Genomic DNA, 13,746 nt, shown 5'->3' on the forward strand with positions numbered 1-13,746 from the left:
TTATTCCTGTGATCAAAGCTGAATTTTCAGCATCATTACTCCAGTCTTCAGTGTCACATGATCTTCAGAAATCATTCTAATATGCTGATTTGATGCTCAAGAAAATTTTTTTTTATTATTATCAATGTTGAAAAAACTGCTTGCATTGCTAAAACTATAACAACAGAAATGGATTTATCTCTATTTATTAGGGCTGCAAAACGATTAATCGCGAATAATCCCATTTGAAATAAAAGTTTGTTTACAAACTATATGTGTGTGTACTGTGTATATTTATTATGTATATATAAATACACACACATACATGTATAAAGTGGGTACGGAAAGTATTCAGACCCCCTTAAATTTTTCACTCTTTGTTATATTGCAGCCATTTGCTTAATAAATCTGCAAAAATGTCAACGATTCTGTGTTTTTCTGTCAATATTGGGTGCTGTGTGTACATTAATGAGGAAAAAAAATTAACTTAAATGATTTTAGCAAATGGCTGCAATATAACAAAGAGTGAAAAATTTAAGGGGGTCAGAATACTTTCCGTACCCACTGTATATTAAGGAAAAATATGTTAGATTTATATCAAATAAATTATATACAAGTATAAATATATTTACATACTAATATTTTTTTAAATGTGTGTGTGTGTGTGTATTTATATATACATAATAAATATACACAGTACACACACAGTTTGTAAACAAACATATTTCGAATGCGATTAATTGCGATTAATCGTTTTGCAGCCCTACTATTTATATTTCATCGCAACTTTAATTCTGACCATTTTTTAGTATTGAATAAGACAGCAAGTTGAGGATCCATGCAATGTATTGTGGGACTTACGAATGATGGATAAATGCAATGCTGCCTTAAATTCCATCCAAAATAAGGTATCTTACAGCAGAATAACTTTATGACTGCTGTCTAGCTAGTCAGCTCAGCTCGGTTTAAAACAGAAGCTTATGAAAATAAAACAAGAAAAAGCTACTTCCTGAATATAAGAAAGAAAGACAAAGTATTTTAAACCTGCTGAAGACAAACGGCCTGCTGAAGTTGTTCTACTCTGAGCCTTTGGCTTTCCAGCTCTCTCAGTTCAGCCTCACTGCTGTACGACAGGACGGGTGGCAGGCAGGAACGGGCCGGGTCGCCCCATTCACCTCTCCTCCGGACGGGACACAAAGCTCCAGAGATCCTCATATCCCACCTCTCCCAGTCTGAGAAACACAGGGCAGTTTTGTATTAGAACTACATCCGGTTTATCAACCCGTATGATCCGGATCAAGCTGTATGAACATCGCAGTGAACCAAATTCACAACTAAACTGCAAAATCTGTAATAAGATTTGAATATATTATAGAATATATTTTAGAATATTTTAACATATTTTAGAATATTTTTATGTATTATAAATAATCTTCTTAATAATACTTTAATAATACCAAATGCCAAGAATAAGGCATAACATGGAAAATCAGCAAGCATCTAAAGTACATTAATTGCTTTCCCAAGAAGCATGAACATGGGAACTGTCGTATATTGAAAAATATAACCGTTAACGACATTGAGAAAGGGATGGGAATTTTGTCTTCTTGGATAAATGGACAGTGTGTAGAAATCGTGAATGAATTTGTGCTACTGGGCACAGAGCGGACACAACTGGCCGTGTTTAATGGAGTGTGAACAGATTACAGGCTTCTGACACCACATTAGACCCAAAATAGCCTGAAGATGAAGGGTGTGATGTGTGTCATTGCAGTAGACTGAACTCAGAAAACACAGCAAGCTTGTGATCACTACAAATACCATGTGAACATACAGAATAAACTAGACCGGGGCTAGTTGTCACAAAAAAAAAGGTTTTGTATGTTGGTGTTCTTAAATTAAAACATTCAGTTTATCATGAAGTAAAACTGCAATTATCTGTTGGTTCAGACAAGAATCCACTATATAATAAAGGCAGATTTAAACTGAAAGGTTTCATTGTGACAAAAGGATTTTTCATAAATGTCAGGTTGGGACAAGCTGATACATGTGTTAAATAAAATTGTACTTTAATAAATAATAATATTAAAATAAAATGTAAAATATCAAGAAATTATGATTTAATATTAACATTTTAATTTATATTAATATTATAATTTATTATATAAACTTTATATTTATCAAAAATAATAATAAATAAATAAAATTACATTCTATAAATTAAAAATGTATTAATTACTGTTTCTGCTGGTAAAAAATGGTTAAACATTTCATAATATTTAATATTTGTTTTGTGCTTTATAATTGTTTCACATGTAAATATAGCTGAGAAGCTAACCTATAACAGTGACAACTTACCTGATTACATAATCTTCTATTGAGGCATTTTGTCACAAAAGGTCAATGTGTGTTTAATAAATCTATTTTTTACACACTGAAAAGGTTTTAATAGTTTTGTACATTTGCAATATTCATTAAGCAAATGAATACCATCACAAGCAGGGAGCCCTGACATGAAAATTACGTCAAATGGTTTGTGCAGCTGGAGATTCTAAAGTACCTTTCTTGCGATGATCAGCACATGCAATAAGTTCTGCCGTCATCCTCTCCAAACCCTCCAGCATCCGCAAGGACTCATATTCTCTCTCACGCAAGGTCCCTGTGACACACACACATATATCTTGGTCTCTATCTACTCTAAATGAGCTTCCTGATACTGAAACGTCCTGTGACTCAGATGAATAATGGCTAGTGTTGACAGTGTTATCCTTGGAAGGATCCTTATTGTCCAGTTGCTCGTTTCTCAGCCCCCTACATCCACCCACACACTTCTGTCTTCCTGCAGCCCTCCATTTTTCTGCCCCAGACGCGGGTACCTGAATCTGAGTCCTTCTGGGCCTGTAGCTCAGCATTGAAGCAGTGCGTCAGGTCAAGACAGCGCTGTGTAAGCACGTCCAGCTCTGTTGTGATATCAGCGGGACATACAGAAGGCAATTCGGACGGGAACTGATACAACAGCAGCTCAGGAACAACAAACAAAATACTACAAGATTTTAGACACGTCATGTTTAAAGGAACAGTCCATCCAGAAATGGAAATTTACTCACCCTCAAGCTATCTAAGATGTAGATAAGTTTGCTTCTTCCTCAGAACAGATTTGGAGAAATGTAGCGTTACATCACTTGTTCAGCAATGGATGCTCTGCAGTGAATGGGTGCCGTCAGAATGAGAGTCCAAACAGTTGATAAAAACATCACAATAATCCACAAGTAATCCACAGCATTCTGGTCCATCAGTTAATGACTTGTGACATGAAAAGCTGCATGTTTGAAAGGATTTGTTTCTTACAAACACACTTTTTTTTCACTTCAAAAAGAAATTGATGGACTGGAGTGGTGTGGATTACTTGTGGATTATTGTGATGTTTTTATCAGCTGTTTGGACTCTCATTCTGACGGCACCCATTCACTGCAGAGCATCCATTGGCTAGCAAGTGATGAAATGCTACATTTTTCCAAATCTGTTGTGAGGAAGAAACAAACTCATCTACTTATCATCTTGGATGGCCCGAGGGTCCACATCAACAGGAGTAATGATGATTGCACGGATACACTGATCATGTCTGAGGTGATACCGATCAAACGCAACAGGACAGAAGCAACAGGATTGATCTGAAAAGGATACAGTGTCTCGCAGTCTCTCTGTGAATTTGGTTCTCTCTGGTACTGGCTTTGATTGCTGGGTTAACACTTTCTTCCACAATCTGAAAGAAAAATGCATTTTTTTCTCACAACAATAAGTGTAATTCATTGTTCTACATATATTTATATATTATAAGACATATTTTGTGTTTAATGCTAGTAAAGCTCTATCAACATCTGTTTAAAGTGAAAATCATGTTAATGAAGGTTCAACTGAAGTCAATGGAGCAAGGCATTTACATGAAGTCTTCCTTACAAATATGTGTTATTTGAGTTACGATGCTTTCTAAATCATAACATGGCACTATAACTACTCTTCTAGGTAGTTAAACCTCTACTTACAAGTCGCTGACATCATTTTATGTTTAGATTTTTCTCTGTTTAAAAATACTACTTCTTGTGTGTATTCTGTGAAAAAAAAAAGATTGATCTGCTTTACATCTTCATAACAAGACTAAAAATATTGATGTTTCACAGACGAGGTGAGCAAGTGATTTATATTACACTAGTTTTATGTTAAAATGTATGTCCTGTGACTTTAATTTCAAAACAGTATTTTAAGGTTTGCGTTGTTTCATTTGCATCCATTGTAAGTGCCTTATTGTGACATGATTTTAAAGTATAAATTATGTACTAATTAATGTTATGCCTCAAACGCTACTGAAAGTGCTCAGCTTGTAGTGAACCCACAATATTCCTTTAATTTTTAAAGACAATTTAAGACTGACCGCTTCTGTTTTGTTCTCTGTGCTCGCCAAGCTGGTAACAAAGGAGATGGTATCCTACAACAACAACAACAACAACAACAAAGAAAAGCCATAAAGCTACATTTGAAAATATTTAATATACCATACCATTCAAAAATTCGTGGATGGTAGATTTAAAAAAAATTTTTTTATGTATTTTATTTGATCAAAAATGTTGTGAAAACACTATTATTGCAAAATTTTATTACAATTTAAAATAACTTCTCCATTTAATTATATGTTAAAATGTAGTTCATTTCTGTGATCAAAGCTGAATTTTCAGCATCATTACTCCAGTCTTCAGTGTCACAGCTACTTCAGAAATCAATTCTAATATGCTGATTTGATACTCAAGAAACATTTCTGATTGTTATCAATGCTGAAAACAGTTGTTCTGCTTGACATTTTTTTTTAGGATTCTTTGATGAATAGAAAGTTCAAATGAACAACATTTATTTCAAATATCAATCTTATATAACATTATAAATGTATTTACTGTCACTTTTGATCCATTTAAAGGGTTAGTTCACCCAAAAATGAAAATTCTGTCATTAATTACTCACTACTAATTAATGTTATGCCTCAAACGCTACTGAAAGTGCTCAGCTTGTAGTGAACCCACAATATTCCTTTAATTTTTAAAGACAATTTAAGACTGACCGCTTCTGTTTTGTTCTCTGTGCTCGCCAAGCTGGTAACAAAGGAGATGGTATCCTACAACAACAACAACAACAACAAAGAAAAGCCATAAAGCTACATTTGAAAATATTTAATATACCATACCATTCAAAAATTCGTGGATGGTAGATTTAAACAAATTTTTTTTATGTATTTTATTTGATCAAAAATTTTGTGAAAACACTATTATTGCAAAATTTTATTACAATTTAAAATAACTTCTCCATTTAATTATATGTTAAAATGTAGTTCATTTCTGTGATCAAAGCTGAATTTTCAGCATCATTACTCCAGTCTTCAGTGTCACAGCTACTTCAGAAATCAATTCTAATATGCTGATTTGATACTCAAGAAACATTTCTGATTGTTATCAATGCTGAAAACAGTTGTTCTGCTTGACATTTTTTTTTAGGATTCTTTGATGAATAGAAAGTTCAAATGAACAACATTTATTTCAAATATCAATCTTATATAACATTATAAATGTATTTACTGTCACTTTTGATCCATTTAAAGGGTTAGTTCACCCAAAAATGAAAATTCTGTCATTAATTACTCACCCTCGTGTTGTTCGAAACCCGTAAGACCTTCATTCATCTTCGGAACACAATTTAAGATATTTCTGATGAAATATGAGGGCTCTGAGCCTCCCATAGACAGCAAGGTAACTACCATAAAAGTGTCCAGAAAAGTACCAAGATGGTACTGTCGTGAACGCGCGTCCACAAGTGACGCAGTAGAAACGAAAATGTGGAATAAAGTCGTTATTTTTGTTTTCTTTGCGCAAAAAAGTATTCTCGTAGCTTCGTAACATTAGTTGAACCACTGATGTCACACAGACTACTTTGTCGATCATCTTGGTACTTTTCTGTGCCTTGACCGTGGTAGTTCCCTTGCTGTCTATGGGAGGGTCAGAGAGCCCTCAGATTTCATCAAACATATCTTAATTTGTGTTCCGAAGATGAATGAAGGTCTTACGGGTTTCGAACAACACGAGGGTGAGTAATTAACGACAGAATTTTCATTTTTGGGTGAACTAACCCTTTAATGCATTCTTGGTGAATAAAAGCATTAATATCTTTTGAAAATATAGTGTACGTATTTGATTAAAGATCAATTTCATATTTGCACACAACAAAGATGACTATCTGATCATACACATACCATTGCTCCTTAGACTGCACACTTCCTGTTGTGACTTTCCCATCTTTACCAGATGCTGACACTTCTTGGCAGGAGACTGATGGGGAATTATCTTCAGATGACTCTTCAGCGTTTGTGGCTTTGACACACATCTTCTGCTGGAATCGTGTGGAAGAGATCTTTGCTGAAGCGCTCTTTGGGACTGACGGCCTTCCACTGACCACCTGATGAGCAGTCGGCCTCTTCCGGACCAGAACCGGCCGCGTCCAGGGGGCCCCATGGGTCAGATCCCCTCCGACCCGTCTCTGATGAATGGGTTTTTTGCACATCTCAGACAGAGGGACAGATTCCACCAGCTTTCTTTTATCTCCCTCTTTAACAGTATAATTAATGAGTGCTGTATTTTTTCTCTCATTAGGGTGTTTACTGTCAGGGTGAAGTTCTTTATGAGCCTCAGATGTGCTGCGGATTTTCAGTGCTTTTTTTAAAACCTGCTCCAACAATTCAATTTCTTGTTTTTCTTCAGGCAGAGTATCTGCTTTAGAAGGCAGAAACAAAGATCGATTGTGTAATTTATGATGTGGGATGATATGACGAATAAATATAAATAAATGATTTTCCTCTAACCATCTTTAGTACCGATGGCTGCTGCAGTTTCCAGCTCACTGGTTTCTGTCACACGCGTTCTCCTGCAAAAATATGGCATAAATGAAGCTTTTCTAAATAAACGTGAACTTTTTACAACACATGAACATTATACCAACAAGATAACCACTTAGATCACCGCACATTGAGCGTAAAATCTCCTTGCACTGTCGGATGTTTTCAGTGAGTCTTGATTCTTCAGCTTTGCACATCTTGACAGCTTCATCAACAGCATGAAGAAGAGACATGCTCAATATCTGGGAAAAATACACAATAAGCAAGATTTTAGGTAAACATGTTTATGAATGTTTGGAATTATAGATGCTAGGCCTATATCTGATTTTTCCCCACCATATTAATCACCTTTTAGCTTTTATGGTAATTCATTTAAACGGTCACATATACACTGCCGATCAAAAGTTTGGGATGCGTAAGATTTTTAATGTTTTTTTAATGGAGTCTCTTATGCTCATCAAGGCTGTATTTCTTTTGATCAAAAATACAGAAAAAACAGTAATATTGTGAAATATTATTTCAATTTGTAATATTGGTTTTCTGTTTTAATATACTTTAAAATATTATTTATTCCTGTAATGCAAAGCTGAATTTTCATCATCATTACTCCAGTTTAAAGTGTCACATGATCCTCCAGAAATCTGATCTATTATCAATGTTGAAACTGTTGTGCTGCTTAATATTTTTTTGGGGAACCTGTGATATTTTTTTTAGGATTCTTTGATGAATAAAAAGTTAAAAAGAACAGCAATTATCTAAAATAGAAATCTTTTTCTAACAACAGAAGACTTTACTATCATTTTTTTGATCCATTTAACACATCCTCGCTGAATAAACGTATTAATTTCTTAAAAAAAAAAAGAAAAGAAAAATGTACTGACCCCAAACTTTTGAATAGTCGTGTATACTGTAACACAAGATTTCTATTTTGAATAAATACTGTTCTTTTTCATTTTTTATTCATAAAATAATCCTGAAAAAAGTATCACAGGTTCCAAAAAAATATGAAGCATCACAAGTGTTTCCAACATTGATAATAAATCAGCATATTAGAATGATTTCTGGAGGATCATGTGACACTGAAGACTTGAGTAATTATGCTGAAAATACAGCTTTGATCACAGGAATAAATCATAATTTAGAGTATATTAAAATAGAAAGTGTTAATTTAAATGGCAATAAGATTTCACAAAATTACAGGGTTTTTTTCTGTATTTTTAATCAAATAAATACAGCCTTGATGAGCAAGAAACATCGTTAAAAAACATTAAAAATCATACTGATCCCAAACTTTTGAATGGTAACGTTAGTGTACATGCAGACGGTTTTGAAGCACAAATGACACGAAGTTCAGTTAGAAATCCACTAAAGCGTACTAAAGAGTGCGTACTAAAGTACAGTAAGTCTACATTCAGTCAGTATAACGTTATATTTATGAAGATTCAAGACTCTTATCATGGAGTGATTCAAGTTACCCGCCAGGAAGCGCACGTTAGCGTCTAAAAACACAGCTTTCACTTTCCTTTATCCATCCTTTATGTACCTCCAGCTCGTTGGGGGATTTAAATGAATCGTATGTAACTCAGACTGTCAAAATACAGTCGGAAAACGGAAAAATTAGCATCAAACTTCCGTGCGCTCCATGTACACAGCTCGACTTCTCAAGACGCCAACTCAAATATCGCGAGATTGACGCGGCGCGTCGTTTCTATGGAAACAAGTGAGAGCTGAGCAACAGTTGTTTAGCGTTGAGGAGAAACTAAGGTCGTTTAGTTTCTCAACATGGAGAATCACAAAGAGTTTGGGAGAGTTGTGCCGGTGCAGATCAGTGTTCTGTCGGGAAATCATTTGGTAAGAAGTCACTAAAATCATTAGAAATGTTACAATCAATGATTGCATTATTCTATCGAATAATGGTCAGCATAACCGGGGCTAGTTGTCACATGAGGAACAGCTATGTAACTGTAGAGTTTTAAGTTCTTGCTGTCTCTAGCTATATGGTTCAAAACACTAAATTAAAAACGGTCTTGACAAGAAACTGACTTTCAAAAATAAGCCTACCATGACAAATAATATTCACTGAAGTGAACAGTGTGACAACTTGCCCCGGTCTCCACTACAACTTTTGCTACAATAAAACTGTGGTAATATTAATTAAATCTAATATAATAATAAAACAAACTTGGCTTTAGCCATCACTGACTTTAAAAAAGTAAATGTATAAATATACTTAACAATAGAGAGATTCTAAAAGCCTCTTGCACTGTTTGAATGTGAATATTAATGTATTATTATGATGTTACAGTAGTAAGAATAGCTGTAGTAGTGTGGCATTTTCGCACTAGTAGTACTATAATAAAATCTTTGCTGTTGTGTGTTTGTGCCATTTGTGATTATTTCAGAGGGGCAGTAGGACTGATTCGTGTCTCAGTTTTGTTCGGGTGGAGTTTAATGGATGTGTGCTGGGAGACTCACAAAAACTGGACGTTCCTGTGGACAAAGATGTGGTTTACAACTTCACCTGTAGTTTTGAGTGCTCAGAAGTGGCACATACACTGGATGATGTGGCTCATAAACCTGTCATACGTGAGTATTGAACATGAGTGTTTTTGTCTCGTTTTCTGGTACAAATATCAAAACATTCTTAAACCAAGCTACATTTACTTGAGGGACAAAATGACTTCTCGTTTCTTAAAAAAAAAATATCAAAATGAAGTGTGTGTGTTTTTTTTCTTGTTTTAAACATACAGTAAACTCACTTTTGATCATTTTTTCAGACTATTTTTTAAGACTTTTTAAGCGATTTTTCTTAAAAGTCATTTTGCTTCTTAAAGTCCCCATGAAATCAAAATTAAAGTTTTTTTGGGTGTTAGTATTGTACCGAATCAGCTCATAAGGGAAATATGAATAATTAATCATAACTAGTTATAATTAATTATAAATATTTAGATCCGCTGTAGATATTTACTTGACCTCTCAGGGTCAACTGTCTGTCAATTCTAAGAACGTTAATTTCCTGGTTAAGGGAAATAACTTTCTTACTGTACAATTCTACATTTCAGGGTTTTCAGGGAGCTGACTTGTGAAGTGTCAAGCAGCAGGCTTTGGCTCCCTTCTCCCCCCCTTCGTAGCTTGCACTGCTGGTGATGTGATGGTCTTTTGCTTGAGTCTATGCGCAGTCGCCATCGACTGTTTCAATTCTTTCTGAACCATGTCAAGCTCCTTTTCAATTGCTGAGTCAGGGTTTAGACCTCAGCTCTGGCAGCATGCCGATGGCCTTCTAAGGCCTTAAATCTGGTGTCTCTCTCATTTAGTTCCACATATGCTGTTTTTAACAGTGACTTTGTGTGAAACAGTTCTCTTTCCAAGTCCTGTCTGATGGCTTTTTCCAGCGGCGCTTGGTGTCCAGCAGCTGTTAGAGCCTCCTGAAGACTGGTGATTTCTTTCTGTCGCACCATTCTGTGAGGTTCTTTGCATTCGTTCTGTGCTTTCTCTCGTTGAGCAGGTGTCAGTTCTCTGCAGAATTCTGTGACTTGCAGTTTCAGCTAATTTACCTCCTGTCTGAGGCCCTTAACTACACAGCCTCAGCATGATTATGATCACTATTTTGTTTTATTAAGAGTTTCATATTAATTCTAGGGGGTAATCTATTAGACTGTGGCTGTCAAATGCGGCTTTACCGAGCTCAAAGGCTCTGACCCGTGCAGATATAAACAAAACGCTATTGGCTACTTTAAAAGGGGGGCGGGGCTGCTCGATATGTCCCGCCCTGTCTTCCTGTTTCAGTTGAAATTACGTCACCACATAGAATAACGCTGCGTGTTTCAAGGCACTTCAGGGGACCTTTAAGCAAATGCGTCCTGGATTAAGATTTTTAGATATTTGTAATGGAAAATATATCCAAAATACACAAATAAGAAAACATTTTGTGTGTAAATTTAGCTACAAATTAAATGGTAAATATTCCATCTATCCATATATACATACAGTATAGTTGACTTGATTTTAAATGTTAAATTGTTCATGGTTAAATGTAAACAGAAATGTGTATTCTCAGTAACGGTGTTCGAGATCTTACCAAAAGAGAAAAAACAAAAAGAGGAGAAAACCACTGTACTAGGACAAGCCGTCGTGGATCTACTACCACTGCTGCGAGGTTAAAAATTTAATTTTACTCATTTGATTCAAACTTTACACATTTGAAAGCACTTTTTATGGATTTTCATATTCGTGAGGTTTGATAACGGTGATATCTTTATTCTAGGTCAGTGTAGCTTCTCATCCACCGTGCTTCTTCACGCGGTGCCCGGATCACCGGCAGACGTTGCTGTACATGAGGATGGCGTAAAAGTAAAGACAATGTTCATAACCACATTTTTACACCACTACATAAGTACTATATAAAAATATTTGTATGAGGTAATGTTGTATATTTTGTTTGTATTTCTGTGCACAGTCCACACTCGATGTGACGGTGCATGTTCCCGAGCCGTTGCTCTCTGATGCCCAGCGCTCTGACTCTAATGTGCTGATGGTCACTGTGGAGACGGCGTATTCTGTTCCTGACGTCTGGAATCCTGCCTCCACACCTCCATCCCACTATATAGCTGCCCTGCAGATGCCCGTCTCAGCTACGGTAAGAGACAAGTGTTTGTTTTTTATTGTATTTTTGATCAAATAAATGCATTCTGAGAATTGTTTTTTTTTTCAAAAACATTAAAAAATCTAAATGATTCCAAACTGTTGACTGATTGTGTTTCAATTAGTGCTATCAAACGATTAATTGTGATTAATCGCATCCAAAATAAAAGTTTTTGTTTACATAATATATGTGTGTGTACTGTGTATATTTATTATGTATATATATAAATACAAACACATGCATGTATATATTTAAGAAAAATATGTTATGTTTATGTATGAAATATATTTATATATAATATAAATTATATGAATATAAATATATACATGTAAATATATTCAAAATATATAATGTATGTGTACGTATTTATATATACATAATAAATAAATACACAGTACACACACACATATATTATGTAAACAAAAACTTTTATTTTGGATGCGATTAATCGCGATTAATCTCTTGATAGCACTAAAAATAATTAAAATACTATTAATATTTTTCCAATTAATACATTGTTTAAGTTGTTCATATAGCAAGTGCCAAAAAAAGTAAAAAAATGAAATTTAAAAATTGAAAGCGTTAAATTTGTTAGTCTAAAATAACAGATGTTTAGATATATGCTAAATATTTTTATGTCTAAAATAATAATTCGCCTAAAAATAAAAAGTCTTACATTGTTTATTCATTGTTTTACAGAAAGAGCAAGTCTTGTTATTCTCCAATGGTGTCTTGAAAATGGGTGGTGAGAAGGAGCCAGTGCCAAGACCCAAAAAATGGCCCTTGGGGTCTCTTCTCGCACCAGGGGCCGAGGTCATTCAGGGCCTTTATATTGATGCAGAACCCACAGACACGGATCACGGAGACCTTACTGACATAGCGGTGACTTGAGCCATTAATGTACACTTCAGTGATGGATGTGGAAGGAATATGTCACCACATTGATCTGTTTGTGTGTTATAGGACAAGGATTTCAGAGCAGATGCTGAGTGTAACCAGAAAAGAGTGAGCTGGGATACGGCACATCGTTGCTTTATTGATGCGGGAGGTGTGGCCTGGTGAGCAAACAACACTTTTAATCAATGCACTCACTCCTGTGTCCTGAAATTCATGTACTCCAATCACGGCTTCCTATTTTTCTCAGTCTTTCCCGCAGGATTGCAGAATGTAGATTGTGGCCTGTTGAGATCATGAAGGCCATACAGACGGCCCCAACCAAAGGTGGGAAGACAAGACAGGTGAGAAGCATCCTGAACTTTAACATATAAGGGATAGTTCACCCATAAATTTAAATTTGCTGAAAATGTACCCTCACCTTCAGCTCATCCAAGAAGTAGATGAGTTTGTTCCTTCGTCAGAACAGATTTGGAGAAATGTAGCATTATATCACTTGCTTAGCAGTGGATCCTCTGCAGTGAATGGGTGCCGTCAGAATGAGAGTCCAAACAGCTGATAAAAACATCACAATAATCCACAAGTAATCCACAGCATTCCAGTCCATCAGTTAATGACTTGTGAAGTAAAAACTGTGTGTTTGTACCAGGAGCGTAGTATATGGGGGGATATAACCCCCCCAATAACCAAAACTAGCAAGTACAACCCCCCCAATATTTATACCATGGTTAATGGAAACCTCGAATCAGACTATTCATTAATTATTTAAATCGCGCCTAAGAATCAGGCTATTAATTTATTATTTGAATCGCGCCTTCAGCACTTTTATAAGCACTCATTTTACTTCCGAACCGAACGGAGCAGCTCAGCACAATGAGCAGTTCATAAGCGGCGCACAGATCACCGTACCGAGAAGAGTGATAAGATTTGCTCGAGCCATTCCTATCGCGAAGCTGATGGTCAAATATGTGATCTATTTGAATTATTTAGAGAAACAGACACTTTAAAACGCTATGGATAAAGCTGAACAGTATCTAAAAAAGACTAAATAAATAGACTAAATAAACTAAAATAAAAACTTATTTATTGTGTAAAATTTAGTCTAACTTCTTGTAGAATTTATATTAGATCATCTGTTAAGGTTAGATTTTTATTGCAACCGTGGCATTTTGTAGCTGTTGGTTCTAAATGTGCAGGCGGCTGTTTCTTCATAACAGATGCTATATTGATTAATTTTAAAAAGTCATTATTGGCCTGGTAATGATTAATAGGCTAGCCTTATTATAACAAATGCTACAGTTAA

General features: G+C 35.3%; 2 protein-coding genes across 3 annotated transcripts in view; one reads left to right on the forward strand and one right to left on the reverse strand.

Moving 5' to 3' along the window:
- LOC107695706 (uncharacterized) overlaps positions 1 to 8,599 on the reverse strand; it is a 10,525-nt gene extending 1,926 nt beyond the window's left edge. Inside the window, exons 1-9 of one of the 2 annotated variants that reach the window (XM_016495728.1) lie at positions 8,383 to 8,599; positions 7,037 to 7,149; positions 6,875 to 6,936; positions 6,269 to 6,782; positions 5,087 to 5,140; positions 3,664 to 3,742; positions 2,856 to 2,985; positions 2,540 to 2,638; positions 1,024 to 1,211 (exon numbers count right to left, since the gene is read on the reverse strand). In XM_016495728.1, the coding sequence (XP_016351214.1) occupies positions 1,024 to 1,211; positions 2,540 to 2,638; positions 2,856 to 2,985; positions 3,664 to 3,742; positions 5,087 to 5,140; positions 6,269 to 6,782; positions 6,875 to 6,936; positions 7,037 to 7,140 (1,230 nt within the window). In that variant the 5' untranslated portion in view covers positions 7,141 to 7,149; positions 8,383 to 8,599. Of the gene's footprint in view, positions 1 to 1,023; positions 1,212 to 2,539; positions 2,639 to 2,855; positions 2,986 to 3,663; positions 3,743 to 5,086; positions 5,141 to 6,268; positions 6,786 to 6,874; positions 6,937 to 7,036; positions 7,150 to 8,382 lie in introns of both variants that reach the window. The other variant, XM_016495727.1, reaches the window with a different exon arrangement.
- Positions 8,600 to 8,689: 90 nt separating this feature from the next.
- LOC107695707 (cilia- and flagella-associated protein 70) overlaps positions 8,690 to 13,746 on the forward strand; it is a 26,024-nt gene continuing 20,967 nt past the window's right edge. Inside the window, exons 1-8 of the mRNA XM_016495729.1 lie at positions 8,690 to 8,758; positions 9,310 to 9,493; positions 10,965 to 11,063; positions 11,172 to 11,257; positions 11,364 to 11,543; positions 12,249 to 12,431; positions 12,513 to 12,607; positions 12,694 to 12,787. Of these exons, the coding sequence (XP_016351215.1) occupies positions 8,690 to 8,758; positions 9,310 to 9,493; positions 10,965 to 11,063; positions 11,172 to 11,257; positions 11,364 to 11,543; positions 12,249 to 12,431; positions 12,513 to 12,607; positions 12,694 to 12,787 (990 nt within the window). The remainder of the gene's footprint in view (positions 8,759 to 9,309; positions 9,494 to 10,964; positions 11,064 to 11,171; positions 11,258 to 11,363; positions 11,544 to 12,248; positions 12,432 to 12,512; positions 12,608 to 12,693; positions 12,788 to 13,746) is intronic.

Source organism: Sinocyclocheilus anshuiensis, unplaced genomic scaffold (genome assembly GCF_001515605.1).
Source record: "Sinocyclocheilus anshuiensis isolate Anshui unplaced genomic scaffold, SAMN03320099.WGS_v1.1 scaffold1075, whole genome shotgun sequence".
Classification (NCBI taxonomy): domain Eukaryota; kingdom Metazoa; phylum Chordata; class Actinopteri; order Cypriniformes; family Cyprinidae; genus Sinocyclocheilus; species Sinocyclocheilus anshuiensis.